This window comes from Ammospiza nelsoni, chromosome 3, assembly GCF_027579445.1.
Source record: "Ammospiza nelsoni isolate bAmmNel1 chromosome 3, bAmmNel1.pri, whole genome shotgun sequence".
In the NCBI taxonomy this organism is placed as follows: domain Eukaryota; kingdom Metazoa; phylum Chordata; class Aves; order Passeriformes; family Passerellidae; genus Ammospiza; species Ammospiza nelsoni.
The window spans coordinates 58,259,413-58,275,748 of NC_080635.1; the positions used below are offsets into that span (position 1 = coordinate 58,259,413).

Below are 16,336 nucleotides of genomic sequence, written 5' to 3' on the forward strand. Positions count from 1 at the left end.
TGCTCATACAAGCACATAGTAGTTGCTAAGTGCCTGTAATTTTGTAAACTGGCAGGTTTCCTCGCCTACCTAGGAAAAAAACCCAGTACCATGCCCAGGCCTCTTTAATGCCCTTCCCTCAGGAAGAGTACATTACCTGAAATGCAAACCCGACCAAGCAGCAAAACACAAGATATTTCCCCTGACTAAGGCCCCTACAATCAGGAGTCCATGGACCCAGCTGAGTTTCTTGGTCCTTAGCAGAACTCACTTGATGCTTTCTCCTTTGGTCAAATAAAGGCACAGGACTGGCTGGTTCCAGTGCTCCTCTCCACCTCCTCAGGCTCAAAGGGGCCCTTGGTTATTTGCCTCCTCTTTGCTATATTTCACTTTCTTTTAATCTTGTATTTCCACAGATAACATCCATTGACATTTTCTCACTGCCTGAGAACATAGATAAGAAATTTGCTATACCTATTATTATTATCTTTTGTTGCTCAGCTCATGGTTTCTCTAGCAGTAATTGGGTATCTAATACAATTTACTCCACTGGAACCCAATGTAAAATTTTGTGCTTTTGTTCAATCAAAATTCCCTTATTTGTATAGTTTGTTGGCCTGGTTAGGGTCAATTTGATTCATGAAAGTAAACCCAATTATCTCTATTGACTTCCTGAAGGTTTGGACCAGGCCCCAAATGAATTTTTATAAAAAGATGACCAGTTTCTTGTAGTTAGACAGTATTAGTAGCATTCTGCTGTAGCTTTTATTGGGAATGAAATGTGGATTTCCTCAGGACCACAGATGAACTGAAGTAGGAATATTTTTCTGTTACTATTGCTAAGGCTGCCCTTACTCATCGTGATAATAACATTTCCAATCATTCTAAACTTTCCTTTAACAGAATTATGTGATCAATACAGGGGGCTGGCATTGCTTCATAGCTGTAAATTATAACCTCACATTTTTGAAATCCAGCAAATTACTGATGCATTTATCTAATGCTTCACCAGAATAAGGATTCTGAGTGGCAAGTAGACATTTTGTTACTAAATTTATTGTTACAGGATTACAATGTATTCTTGATTACATTTCACTTAGTACAGTTTTATACCTTGCAAAGTATATGACAGTGACTTAATTCTAAATTCTGCAGAGTGTCAATTATTAAGCACTGAACAGAAGAAGTTCAGTAAGTCCTGAATGTCCTACCATCAGTTGAATCACTGTAGATAGCCTTTGACGATTTCTATTAAATACTTCAGACTGCAGGAATAGTTTATGTCAAATAAAAGAGCTATTCCACAAGCTTTGAAGGGATGAAATGTGGATTCTTTTGCACTGTATCTGTTGTCCCCTAACTAATCTTCACAGCTGTAACCAGAATGGTCTCTATATCTCTGACTCATCACTGGGCCCACACTATGGCTAATGTGAAACTCTGCGTACACACAGAGCATGTAACATTAACTTTTTTACATGTTTTTTCATCTGAGGGAACACTAATTTGAGTCCCCCTCTTGCATCTTGCCACTGAATTTATGATGATTAAATGTATGAAAATTATTTTTTCATAAACTTTGCTTTCATAAAGTTTGCAAACCTCTTCCCCCACAAAAGCCTCCACAAAAATTACTAATGTAGAAGGGAAATTAAGTTTCAACTTTTTTCCATGAGTGCAGGGCAAAGAAAGACTCTGTTGCTGCAGGGATCTCCTCCATTCCAAGATGATGTAGTTGATATTGTAAGATGTGTTAGCCTCTGGTGTTAGACAGGTATTGTCTGCAGGAATGATTGCTACAAGGTAGCAGGATGAAGTATTGTGGGAAAATATTTTATTCATAGCAGAGAGACAGAAAGAACCATTGTGTCCTTGCATGGTTTGGGGAAAAAAAAATTAATGATAACTGAATTTGGCTTACACTGCAATGCTATTGTGTCTTTCAGGGAATTCATTCAGTGGATACAAACATAAAACACATGGGATTCAATACAAAGATGAAGTCCATCCTATTTGCAATCAGCAACAAAATAATATCAAACAATTATAATTTTAAGCACACTAAAACGTTTATATAGTTAGCCTGTCCTCAGAGCTTAGAAACTGAGACAATATTAATTTCTGATGAGTTTTTTGGAAGTAGCATGATGTTTAATTAGAACAGCCACCACAGTTCAGCTTTGGACACCACTATGAAAATATTGATTCATAAGATCTAAGCCATGTTTGCTTTTATAAAGCACAGATACGAAAACTGGGGAGATGAGTAAGGTATCTCCAGTTACACTGAAATCATGCTGTCACCCACGAGGTAGCTGCTGCAGCTCCCTAAGACCAAAAGCTTACATACTGCTGATCATAAGATATAGTGTACAAACTTGGAAACTTTGGACTGGTAATTTTATTTTTTAATTGGTGTTTGTCCTTTACACTTTGTGGCTAATGTTTTCCTATTATCGAGGTCTTGCATATTTTAAGCACCCACCCAATTCTGTGGTATTATGTTTTTTTTTTAAGGTCTGAGTGACAAGTACATTGATATAAGTGAATCATCATTTTGCAGGCATAAATTTTTATCAGATCGGTTTTCTCATAGATTTATACATTTAAGACAGGGCATCTGCCATTAAAGATTAGCTCCTGAAAGATAGGACGTTGTCCTAGTAGCAAATGATAGAATTTCATACTTTAAACATGTGAAACAAACTAGATAGTAAATGAGCATCTTGTTAAGTAGTTTCTGGTTATCAGATAAGAAAAAATGGAACTAAAAGGATATTATTGTCCAAGATTTCTGCTAGAGTCACTGCTTTGTGCTGCAGGACTGCATTTGACTCTAGGATACAGCAAATATTATGATAAAGCCAAAAAAAAGCAATAAAAAAATCATCTGAAGTGCATTATATCCTGTGATTGCAAGATAAATTAGCAATACCTTCTATGGGATTATTCAGTGTGCAGTACATGAGAATCATTTGAGAGATAAAGAGGGACTTGATAATTTCTTGAAGAATCACCCTTTGAAAGTGACATTTTTGGGGGGAGGGGAAACAAAAGACTTTAGTCAAAGACTGACATATAGGATCAGTCTGAATGAAGCCACGTTTCTTATTCATCAAATTATCCTCCCTGACACACTTAACACCACATAAATCTCTTCAACCCGATGCATTCCCAGTTTTACAGATTCAATACTGAGTCTCATGTGGGAAGAAATGGGACTCAGAATAACCATGGAGGTAGTGGATTTCTGAGAGAGGCAAGTACAGGGAGTTTCCTTGACTCAGTGGCCCAAAATATACAGCTGGGTTTGTCAAAGGCAGGTCCCAAAAATGTAAAGTGCAGAACACAGAAAACAAAATCAGAGTAATTCCAACGTAATTCTTAGACTTTAACAAGCTGTCTTCCCAACAAGCTAAGTATTACTATGCCTCCCAGAAGCACACACATGTCAGTATTTGTTTTTTATTTAAAGTGTATAAAAAGAGATCAGTAGTGAAATGTCCCAGTCAGATTTGCGGCATGAATTACTCTATACAGGAAAGCTATGGATTTTCTCAAACTGTATTTACCCTGCTTTGATTTGCAGAATTGTGCAATCTCTCTCAACAGGCATTTTACAGGATCTAAGTTCACTTTGGTGTTTTTTTTCCTACAGATGCAGTAGAAAAAGGTCTCACTGCTGCTACTGAAAGCTTGATTGCGTCTCTATGTCCAGTCATTACAGACAAATTGATGAAGTCACAGTTTATGGAAGTAGCCAGGATCCATGACAAACTTTTTAAAGTGCTTGATAAATTGATGTATATAATCACACACAACAGAATGCTGCCTATATGCACTATAAATATGTGTATGTGTCATTATAAATTGCATTAGTGTGGACACGTGCATCATATACAACCAAGTCATAATGACAGCTTTCTGTTTTGGCTCTTCCTTAGGTCTGCAGTTCCCTTAATTTATCCTGTCACTTGTAACAAGAAAGATGGAATCTCTAACATGAAAATTTTAATACCTCGCAGAATTTTATATAGACTTTAAATATTTACTGTGATTGTGTTTAAGTATTCTTGTCATCTACACAAGGATGTAAACTGTTTGAATCTTGCCAATTTTTTTAACCATGATCATTTATCTTGCTCATGAACTTTGTAGTCTATTTCTGTGCTGAATGAAAATTGTCTGCTTTTATCAGTTTAAAATTTGCCTTCTTTCAATTTCAAGGAAATTGAGAAAAGCTATTGCTATGACAAAAAACCCCCGATGGTTTTTTCTGAGCCACTCCTAGTATAAACTTTGGTGATGTTCCATTTTATACATCTTCTCTGTAACACAAACTCTTAATCCTTTTCATCTTTCTTCATGTAAGATATTTCCCATACCCCCAATGATTTTCATCACTTATCTCTCTCTGTACAAACTTCACACAAAATGCCATTCTGTAGTAATAAAATATTGGTTTTATTCAGAGGTAAAACCAATAGATAATAGGCTTTCATTGAGTGCTTCACAGTGGCTTTAGCTACCATGCTCTTGGCAACCATGCTCGAATTTGAGCTCCTTCTGTCCCAGCTGTGTGGTTCAAGGCAGTTCCCCTCCTTGCAGAGATGGAATTTCCTTTTCTGGCCCTGTATTTGGGTCACTGCAGATGTGAAGCAGTCTGAGAGCCAGCAGGGAGGCAGCAGGGTGATAGGGGTATTGGGGATTGAAACCAAAGTGTTACAGAAAGGACAGATTCATCTAAAGCCACTGAAATATTTTATTTCTTATTGTAACAGGAAGTTTACATACTTGTGAGGAACACAAATGTGGTCGACTTGGCAGCGTTAGGTTTATGGTTGGATTGGACTCAATAATTGTAAAGGTCTTTTCAAGTTTTAATGATTCTATGTTAAACGATACAAATAGGTCACTTTTAAAGGCTGAATTGCCAATGCATTACCATTTGCCATCAGCTGCCATCTAACTTAGCTGTTAATAGATCCTGTTGAAACTGTGTAAGGTCTTGACTTAACATAAATCACTCATATGTGAAACTTGTTGTTCTGCACTGATCCATTCCCAAAGAAATAATAAATATATTTAACAAGCTCATTCATACTGTGGAAAATTGGAGACACTTTCTATTTACCATATGTACAAAATGATAATTTATTAATACTCTTTGTTTCTAACTTTTAAATCAGCTTCTGACTACGTGGCATCATTTTAGACAAAAACAGACATGTATTTACTGGCTGCAGTTCTTTTGCAGAACTAGTCAGATCATTTAGCAGCTGGAAATGTGTTTACTGACCTCGATAATCTATGTTTTAGAACTTAACAGCCACACCTGGCCACGTGGTAAAATATCTGGAATTATGTTCTTTTTTTCTTGGACCAGGCCTTGCTTGACTTTGGTTTAAAAGGTCAATACAATATTGAAATAGACTGAATGTTTTGCAACTAAAACTACTAAACTACTAAAAAGCTTGGCTTCACTTTAAGAAGAAATATGAAAGACTTTCTACTTAGCTAAAATGAAATTATTAAGCATTTTATTAACTGATTTTTACAGTTACAAAAAAAATTCATAGTGTTGGGGCTGGGAGTGCCCAGCAGATTGCTGGAAAAAAGAGAATTACCAGAAATGCTGCCACCTGGATTGAGACCAGTGATCTTAGTTCACTTCTTAAGGCACACACCTTAAAGTAATATATAATCTCAGTGGGCAGGAAGGAAATGAATGCCATAAGTGACCTGGTTAGTCATTCCTCAGTCAGAGCTTCTGGAGCCAGACTGACAAGGTTCTCTGATGGTGCTTTAATTGCTGCTGAAGGAATAATGTTTAGTTACCGAAGACTGCTTTGCTATCAGATGAATACTTTTCATGAACCTTGCATTCAGGCACAAGTAGCACTGACTGAGGTATAGCTAGGGCTTGAGAACAAAAGCTTATTATTTCTTGGATATCTTTCCCTAAAACATTTACATATGTCTCAGAATTAAGAGAAGGCAAGGAATAATCACAGTGTATCTATGACTCTTTGAAGATACTATGTATGAAATATGAAATAACATGAAGAAATTGTGCTCCTGTAAGAAATTGTTGGTTTTGAGTTCTTTTTTCCTCCCGTCTTGTATGATATAATCTATCACACTTTAAATTAAGAAAAATAGCAACATTTCAAGTTCACTATTAATGCCATGGAAAGACTACATAGTATATCATCTCCTCCATTTGGCTTACACTTAGTCACCTTTATATTTTACAACTGTTATTTATTTTCCTGTTTTGAACTAATTTTGAAATCTTGAAAACAATGCTACATTTGACTATCAAGAAAATGAAAAGAGCATCGTATCTGTGGATGTTACAGATACGATGCTCATTCACTAAAAATCAAGAGAAGTAATGAAAAAATTCAAACATGAAAAAATTATTATTTGATAAGCAACTGGTGATTTCTGTAAAAAGCATCAATAAGAAGCATAAAAGAAATATCTTTGCAACACAATGGTCAGGTGTGAGAAACGGGAACTGTCTCTACCTGAAAGAAAAAAAAAAAGCTAAATGTACATGATAAATATAAATGTACATGATTAATATTTACTGGAGTTTTTAATATTTGAAGAATGAGATTGAAGTAATTTCAGAGGCTGGAAAGTGTGTCTTTTCCAAAGTAAAGCTGTTGGAGGCAGACTGGCAGGATGCTCTATAGTTGTAGTGATATAGTGTCTCAAGTTACTGAAGGCTCAGAAAGCAGATGCTGGAATCAGGTTTTGAATTTAGAAGTGAGCTACCCTGGCTGTAGTAATAATGGATGATAGCAAGTCTCCACTTTTGTGTCTTTGACTCGTGTCAAGAGATTAGGACAGATAAGGATTAGCACAACTACTGTGAAACCTCTGCTGCAGAGAACTTGGGCCACTAAAGGTCAACAGGACACCAGTATTAACCAGAAATCTTTGTTTCCAATTCTGTTTTAATCCTAGCACCATACGGAAGTCATTATATAGAGCCTAAACCTGCTCAGCCACATGTGCTTCTCTGTAGAAATTAGTTAGAAATATGCAAATAATATAAGGAAACAATCTGCAACTTTGCATACTATTTGTATATGAACACAAACTTTTGGCTTATGGTTAATACTCCCTGCCCCTGGCAGTGACCAGGAAGGATGTGGAGTGGCAGATAGTGACAATCTTGGCATGTGGGCAAGGACAAGACAATAGTTAGGTGGCAGGTACAGAAGCAGGGCATGTGTATTCGTAGGGATGTGTGGCTGTGTGCTGGGGTGTCAGAGGACACCTGGAGCATGCAGGTGGCTGGAGGGGGACTCGATTTCTGGTATTCTCAAGACTGGGTGAAAAGATGGTAAATAAATTATTGAAGGTCTTAAAGATGAAGACACCTGACTTTAGAAATATTAATGGTGTCATCTGCCTAGCAGCTCCTGAGCCCACAGAAGAATGCAGGTATCTGGGAAACAACTGGGCTGGCAGATACAGAAACAGATTCTGTCAGAGCTGGAGCTCATGAACTGGGATTTCTATCCCAATTCCCTTTCTCACTAGAGCTTAAGGTTTTGTCTGCTTGTCCTTCCCTGTCTGCCCCAGCAAGGGGAGCAGCTGTAGGGACATTCCTTGGTTATCCAAACCCTTGGCAGTGCAATGCCCTTGCAAACTGAAACTCGGCATTAGGAAGTGTCACAGCAATGTGCCAGTGTAGTCAGACCCCATCGAGGCTCCATGGGGCCTAACGCTTTGACATTTTGCTTCTTAACACTGCCAACAGCAATGCTAATTATTACAGCTTGCGTTTACCCACAGCAGCTCATTTGAGCCTGGCCACTAGTCAGTGCCTGGATTGTAATGGCTGCTCGTCACCAAAAAGCCAGGTCACCTGGAGCTGTTTCAGATCCAGGACTGAGAAAGGCCTTGTACTTAAAACCTTGCTCCTGTAGGGCTACACAGATCACTGACACTTACTTCAAGTGTGTTTAAATAAGTGAATTTAGGTCTATACAGAATGCTCTCTTTTCATCAATGATGCATCTGTTTTTGAATAAGCTTTAAAACACTTGCTACATGAGTGCATGTAAAACTTCCCATTTTTGTCTTGAATCAAACACTGACGGAAAATGGGCCATCTCGTATCTAGATTTTCCTTGTAACTCACATTGCTAAACAGACAGCTACTACAGACAAACTCAATGCTTCTAGACCCTGCAGAATCACAGCAACCTTTATTCAGGCTGGAAGAGGCACCAAACTGGAGCAGGTCTCCCGCAGGGCAGGGCAGCCCCGCCTCAGCCCCAGGGCCCCCCGCCCCAGCCGTCACTCGCGGTTGCCCCGCCAGGCCCGGCACCCCCCGCTCCCCCCGAGCCGCCTCAGCCTGGCCCGCCGCGAGGGCGGGGCGCGAGCGCCTCCAGGAGCCGCCCCCAGCCCCGCGCGGCCCGAGCCAGGCGGGCCGGGCAGTGCGCACGCGCAGCAGCGCACGAGGGCGGAAGCGGCGCCCCGCGCGCCTGCGCAAGAGGGGATTCCGCCAGGCGCCGCCGTACTTCAACATGGCCACCTAGGCCGGCCGCGCCAGCGTCACCACGGGCGGGCGAGCGAGGCCGCCGCTGTCGCCGTCATGTCCCGGCACAGGAACGTCCGAGGATATAACTACGACGAAGGTAGCGGTTATGGCGAGCAGGTGTTGGTGGCAGAGCTGCGGAGCCCGCCGCAGCTGCCGGGGTCCTTCCGCGTTCCCCGGCCCGTGCCCCTGCCACGGGCCGGCCGGTGGCCGCGGGCAGGAGGGTGTGGCGGGGCTCGCCCGGCGGTAGGGGAGGGCCCGGGGGGCTGTCAGGGGCGGTGGGAGGGGAAAACCGCCCCCTCACCTCCCCTCGGCGGGGGTTGGACGGGGCTCCGGGCGAGGCTCTCCCCGCCCCGTTCCCGGCCCGTTTCCCGCCCGGGTGGGGAGGGTCGGGCACACGTGGCCGCTCTGCCGGGCGGGACCTCCCGCTGCTGCTGCCCGGGGCTCCCGGGAGCTTCCGCACGGGGAGAGCGTGCCCTTGGAACGGGGTTCAAGCCACAGCTGCTGCCTTGAGCTGCCCAAGTTGACTCCGCTTTTTAGTAGCGGCGCTGACTTGGAAAAAGCCTCAGTATGGTTGAATTCATCATCTTTAGTCTTGAAAAACTTAAAAATTTGTATTCACGGCCCAACTCTAGCAAAGTGTTGCTGATGTTAATACGTAGGAGTTAACAGCTGTTACTTGAGGAAGAAATGTAATTCTTAACGATGGAGTTGTGCGTTTAGGGATTTATCTCTTTTTCAGGCACCTGTCTCGTTTTACTTACGCTTCTTGAGTGGAATGAAGGAGTTCTTCCATAAGAACTTGGCTTGTGCCTGCAGTACTGCAGCTTTCTTTGTGCCCTGGGCCCATTAACTTACACAAACCATAAATCAGAGTAATTTTTTTTTCCTTGAAAGTCTTTATAAAAATAAAGACTTGGTTGGCTTGGGTTGTGGAGAAATGGACACACTTCCCATTCATATTAAAGAGCCCTTTTGTGAGAGCAGCAATTTTGTTGCTTCACTTTGTCAGATTATTAAAAAAATGCAAGAAATGCTTCAGCCTGTCCCTGGTCTTCTGTTGAGTGAACAGACTACACGGTTTTTATGTATTATAGTACCACAAATTGGGTCTTGCACTCTGATACTGGAATTTCTTGGAAGTTGTAATTTCATGTGAGCTGTGCTGGCTGTGTGTTCCTACCTTGAAGTTTCTGCTAGTGTAAATTTACCTAATATAGGCAAAATCCAGAACTATACTGGGAATTTTACTGCTTGATTTTTTCATCCTCTAGAGACCATTTTTCATCACAGATTGGTTGAAATGTTGATTTCAGCTGAGTCGCTGGCTTTTGAGAAGTTGAGTGTGCACTGCATAGTTAATTTCAGTGTTGATACACTCATCAGACTTCTGAAATAAGTTTGCTGAGATACTCAGTAATTTGCTGTAGCTATTAAGTTCCTTTTTGCTATTGGAAACATGACTGTGAGGTTACGTGTCAGGTCTTTACCCTTGTACCACATGTTCCTTCTGTAGTCACACAGAATCATTTATGGCCCCAATGAAATAGACTTTGTGTCTTCTTCTATATTAAATGCAGTATGGTTTTTTTAATGCTGCATGTGGTTCTGTAATGCCCAAATATGAGTCGCATTTCTAAGCTAAATATTTAGCTTAGTATTTTTTGGTTTCTTTTCATTGGCAGACTTCTGAGGCTTTAGGTCTTCTGGTCTTTATTTGACCATGTTCCATTTTTCCCCCCTCTCCTTTCTGAGATATTGTGATCATGACCAAATGTGATATTCCATCTGCAAATATCTTGACAATACAGCTGGAATGCTTCTAGAGAGTAGCTTCTACTGTGTTCTCTGTAATTTATGTAAATTTTAAATTCTAGTTTTTATGGTCAGTGCATGCTGTGATCTGCCTTTTACAGCAATAAAGAATAGATGTTACTTGTGAAGCTGCCAAGTGCAGTAGTGTCTTTAGTAATAGCTTTTCATGTATTTCATTATTGCTTAGTGAAAATTACACTATTTTTTAAGATTGGCATAATACTGGGATTCATTTTTGGAGACAAAGGTGCATAACTTACTCTTTGTATTTCTTGATGCCTTTTTTTTCTGAGGAAAGAATATTTTTGTCTTTAAGTAACTGTTTAAGATACTTGTGTTTTACCTGAAACAATTTTGCGTATTCAAAGGGAATTGTGAATTTTTTTTTTTTACCTTGCTGAACTTGATTTGAAAGGTGGATGGGTGTGAGCATAAAATAGAGAAGAAAGATGAGAAATGCATAGGAATGGAGTAGAAATGCTGATCTTGAGTTGTTGAAGTAGAAATTGTAATTGAACTGCCTGTCTGGGGTGAAGACTGAGAGGTCAAGCAAAAATATCAAGAGAATATCAAAATATCAAAATATCAAATCTTTGCCATGGGCAAAGATTTGTGGAATGTAGGAAGTTGGACTTAGTCGGTGAGGGCCAAGGAGCTGCTGAAGGAGGAGGTGTGAAGTATGGTAGATCTTGGAAATTCTCAGCCTAATGAATAGACTATTAAATGTTAAATTGTATTATTGTCAGAAAATTCTGTTATTGGGACTTGGAAGGTTATTTCTCTCCTAGGTAAGTAAACAGAACCTCACTCAAATACAGGAAATGCATTATTTCTGGAATACAGGAAATGCATCATTTCATAAAACCTTGTGCAAAATGTATGCTTTGAATTGTAGTATTATTTAGAAATTGTGCAGATTAATCTTGCTGTTTTTGCTTCATAGACTTTGAAGATGATGATGTGTACGGCCAATCAGTAGAAGATGATTATTGCATTTCTCCTTCAACAGGTTAGTTCAAATAATTATCAAGTATTGTTCATTGATACCTGTTCTGATATTTATTTCTGAATGAAAACAAAGTTTAAAAGCTAGTGACAGTTTTGAAAAGTGCCTAGTGGCCATAATCCTGTTACAGTCAGTTATGTAGTGTTAGGCATTGGAATTTGAAAGTTTCATTAGACAACTGGCCACATCTTGAGTCCTACATATGTGTTACCCTAGGTTGTAATGTAACTGTCAATGTAAAAATCTGCTCCGTGGGAGTGTGTTGATCATCTTGAAACATTTGGTGTCTTTTTCTGTGGTTAGTAGGATCTACCTGGGCTTAACAGTTGTTATTGTGCACCTGGTAGTTGGTGTCTTCTGCACACCTTTGAGTACATGAGGGACAGGGAGTCTCATTGTGGGTTGCAGTGCTGTTCCTCTCATGCAAGAACGCGTGGAGCTAATCAGCCTTCCAGCGTTTGCAGTGTTGCAGGGTAGGTTTAAATACAGCAAAGGCTGTGTGCTCAGGTAAGGCATAATTGGAGTGGCTCAGCCCAGCTGAATTCAGCCCAGCTGAATTCAGCCTGGCTGTAGAACCATCAAGTTGTGTTCTCCAGTCAAGTCTCTGACAAGACTATCAGTTCAGGGTTTCCCCAGATTTGGTGGCAGTGCTTCTAGAGCTGAATGGCCCCTGGAAATAGTACAGCTGGTGTTGACATGAAGCTGTGCTACTGCAGGTGACTGGTTTGGGTCTAATCCACCATGACTGTGATGTAGTAGTATGTGACCTCTGGCCACAGGAACTTGAGATAATTCGGTCTTCTTGAGATGAACTCTGGTCCTCTCCCATGCTGTTGATTTCAGTGATGAAAATGTGCAATGTGTACCTTTTGCTCAAGTAGAGACTGATAAATGGCAGAATCAATTCCTGGCTGTGCACAGTAATTTTCCTAAGAACTCTTTGTGTGGAAGCTTCAATTATAAAATAATCTGATGTAGATTGTACAGCAGTCTTAATAGTTGCTTCAGTTGTGGCAATTGAATATGAAGTGGTATGTATGCATTTGGGAAACAGCTGCTAGAAGTTGCTACTTCTGGGTATACACCTGCTTTCTGTGAGGATTTCAGAGCTGGGGAGAATATTACATGGCTTAAGGCAATTTGTTTACATTATTATTTGCACATTTCTGAGAAAATATAATGACTGGTGCTCTTGTTCAGCAAGGAGTTTTAGCTGTATATCGCTTAATGTTGCTAAATCAGAGTGAAACCATGCACTTGTTTAAAGTTTTTTGTGAATATGTGTTTTTACTCATGGGCTGTATTTCTAATGAAATTCCAAGAAAGAAAGGATGTGTTCAACTCCATTCAATTCTTATCAGTAATTTAACAGTCACATATTATAGTCGCATACTTTAAAAGCCATGCTCATTTCATGCTAACTTTTTAAAATTCAAACTGGAAGTGGTTGAAAATTGAAATTCAAAAATGGTGTAAGGTTCTGAAGACATTAGGCCATAGATTTGTATAGAAAATACTGTTTCTCAAACCTGGAGTATAATCTTTTTTGTAATGCTGAACTTTGCAGAATTACTTCATTCCATTCATACAAGGATATTGCCCAGCCTGTAGTTTCACTGTGATGGCAACTTGTTTATATTCTAGCATGAGCTGTTGTATGCTCTGTGCAGTCCTCAGTTAGTAGTTATTACACAGTAGTGTCTCACCACCCCCTTGAAACCACTGCAAGTCCAACATCCTAACTTATTTTACCTTTAGTTATGTTTTGCTTTTAAAGGAGGAAAAAAAATTAACTTCTATTTTTATTACTTCGTTTTTTACCTAATGCAGCAGCTCAGTTTATTTACTCCAGACGAGACAAACCAGCCACATTTGCTGAGCCATTAGATGAAGAATATGGCTACGAAGGTACTGATGCTGCTGCTGATGGTTTTACACCCACTCATCAGTTGACTGAAGTTGATAGAGGTAATTATAGAAAACAACTATCAGAATAATCTCTTACAAAAGTTAAAGATTTACTAGAATAGCCTTAAATTAATGTTTCTTACTTGACTGACATTGCTCAAAATTTTGGAATCTTGTTATAATTCCCTTCAGAGAGCTACCTTCAGTGATCATTCTTCAAGTTCATAACTACCTTTTGTGTACTACTTGTAACTTGGTTGCATACACTGAAATGTGTTCTTAGTTTCTTACTAGAAATAATGAGATTTTATGTGGAGACATTAGAACAGCTGTACTGACAGCTCAAATCTTCACTCTTGAATGTTATAAACTGAGTATTAGTATTCAAATGATTTCTTTTTGCTTTGTATTCCAAATTATAGAGATTAGCAGTATTTAAGGGGTTTTCGAAGTCTTTAATTTCCTTGAAAGAGTAGCCAGTATTCTGTACAATCTTTTCTTACCCTTCCCTTTTGAGTTCGTGAGACTTTTGTTTCCATTCAGTCTTGGAGCCATGAGTTCCATGTTACAAACTGAGTTCTGAACTGAGTGGCTGGGGAAAAAATACTTGCTTTTGTTTTTTAAACTTGCTGCCTAATTGCCTAATTACTTGCTTTATGAAAAAGATTCACAAGTCTCTTTCCTAAGTATTAATAGTTAGTACAGTTTTTAATGTTTTGAAAATAATCAGGATTGTTTTTGAAATGTTGAAAAGATCAGACTAAAGTGTGTTGAAATTTGGTACTCAAAAAAGTTGCAGGAAATTCAGAACAGTGAATTAGAAAGAATTTGGATTTCATGTCAAGTAAATTGATAAAAGTTAAGCTAATGCTTAGAGATATGGTTAAATATGATACATTGAGAAATAATATACATGTTTTTACAGCAGGAAATAAAGCTGTGGAGGGCAGTTTGAAAGGATGAGCCAGTGTAATGGTACATGTGATCTAGACAATGCAGTCCTCTGGCTTTGCAGAATGCTTTTGACAGACTCAGTCAGTTAAGATCTGGTATTGGAGCAGGAAGGAAAGTAACATTTTGGACTAAAAAAAGAGAGAAAAGAAACCTCAAAATATCCACTTCTACTGTGAAAACAGCAGTGGTCTCACTAGACCTATTGTGTTTGATACAGTATGTAGTGATGGCCATTAATACAACATTATTGATGTAGCCAGAGTGGCTACAAAGAGTTTCACAAGGTTGTTCTTGTTGGGTATTAGATAGTAGAATAGCAACCAGCACATTGTGCAGGGCTCTACACACACTTGTTTTGCAGGGCAAATGTCTGGGGAAGATTCACTTGTTATTTGAATTACAGGTAAAGGGTGATAATATAAGTAACCTCATGGAGGTAGGAATTGTGCAGCGTTGAATTCCCAAACTTCTTTAAACATCTTCCAGGAAGTGTTCAAATAAAAATATGTGGCTGCCTTCCTGTTCTTCAGTTCCTGTTTTCTAAAATCTGAACTGGCAGAAACCAGGATTTCAGGAAGATTTTCTTCTGCTCCTTAGTGTTTGTATGGCTTCCAGTGAGTGGCAGCCTGGTGAATTTACAGTCTCTTATTGTGCAGCAAATATCTTAGTAAAGGCTTGTAGTAGTTGCAGAAATATACTCCAAAGAAAATTGATTTTATCAGCCAAAAAATATATTACAGTTTCAGGAAAGGTAAAGATTACAGGTGGTTTGAAACCTGGCGTGTTGATCCAGGTTTTCAGTTGTTAAGGCCTGAGGACCCTGAAAATGCTGTTTTACTTTTGGGTGTTAATTGTAGCATCTGTAAGCACTTAAAATGTGCTGTTCAGTGGGATTATATGTTGATTTACTGTATTGCTTTGGATGGTTTTAAGGTGATTATTTGTATTTCTTCCCTGCAATGAAGATAGTTATTTTACAACATCAACATATTTCAGTACTGAGACTTCCTAGATTAATAAATAGTCAGTAATATATTATTTATTAAAATATCTGAAGTAGGTCAAATATTCTGCAGGGAGGGTGTGGGAACAAAGTCTGTCAGGGCAGTAAATGAGATTATAATTAATTTCTAAACATTTTAACCCTTATTGTAATATTTTTCCTTCTGTTTGCTAATCAGAGGTGTGGTGCTAGTAGTTAGGTCATTGAAGACATATTTTTGGGCAGTTTATAACAGTAATGTGTTTCTTTCAGCCCGTCTTAATTCATGCCTTGATCAAATGAGAGAAGTTTTGGCAGAGTCCATACCAGAGCAAACAATGGTGCAAGCAGTCCTGGATGCTAAATTTGATGTACAAAAGGCTTTGGATCTTGTGCTTTCACAAGGCAGTAAGCAAAATGTGAAGACCAAGAATAAGGATGCTGTGATTTTAGCAAAGACTACAAAAGGTATACTTATATTTAATTGCTTATATTCAAGGTGATTCATTTCTATCTACAGTTTAATTTGGGCTTTACAAACTGTGAAGACACTTACCATTGCAGTAGTAATTTCTTGGAAAATGAAAGAAGACTGATTTACTATATGTGTGTTCTAAAACATTTCAAGGAAAGAGCTTTTCTTGAGCGAGAAGTCAAAATAACACTTCAGTGTCAGTTTAAATTCAAGCTGGGACCATCTGCAGTTCAGGATAGATTTCTCATTTATAATATATGATTTAACTGAATTAATGCATGTCTTTAGATTTAGAAAGCATCTTTAAATTTTTAGTGCTTCTGTTATTTATTTGGTAAACTGACATCTCCCATCCCTAGTATCTCCCTTTTTGGGTAGTGTCTATTAAGTAGCTTTTTTATTCTGATTTGTGCTTAAATATTTGTAGTCTTTACTGACATTCTCTGCTGATTCTTAAAGTTCTTTATGTATTTCAGTAGATACCTGTGATTTACATGTAGAACATTGTTTACCTTTGGATGACACTTAGTAATTAAATGCCTTTTCATGTTTCTTGATTTTTTTTTTTTTTGTTGCTGCTGTCAACTTTAAAAAAATGGGATATTTCCTTGTGACTGGACTTCCATCTGAAAATTATTGGCTATTGTAAGGTAA

At 38.9% G+C, this 16,336-nt stretch overlaps 1 protein-coding gene across 4 annotated transcripts in view; it reads left to right on the forward strand.

Annotated features, from left to right (window-relative positions):
• Window positions 1-8,505: 8,505 nt before the first annotated feature.
• HBS1L (HBS1 like translational GTPase) overlaps window positions 8,506-16,336 on the forward strand; it is a 57,775-nt gene continuing 49,944 nt past the window's right edge. For 2 of the 4 annotated variants that reach the window (XR_009418029.1, XM_059467615.1), the window contains exons 1-4: window positions 8,521-8,642; window positions 11,301-11,366; window positions 13,194-13,331; window positions 15,481-15,675. Coding sequence is in view for 2 of the 4 variants with exons in the window: in XM_059467615.1 (XP_059323598.1) it covers window positions 8,600-8,642; window positions 11,301-11,366; window positions 13,194-13,331; window positions 15,481-15,675 (442 nt within the window). In the remaining 2 variants the exon portion in view is untranslated. Of the gene's footprint in view, window positions 8,643-11,300; window positions 11,367-13,193; window positions 13,332-15,480; window positions 15,676-16,279; window positions 16,333-16,336 lie in introns of those variants that run through there. The other 2 variants (XM_059467614.1, XM_059467618.1) reach the window with 2 other exon arrangements.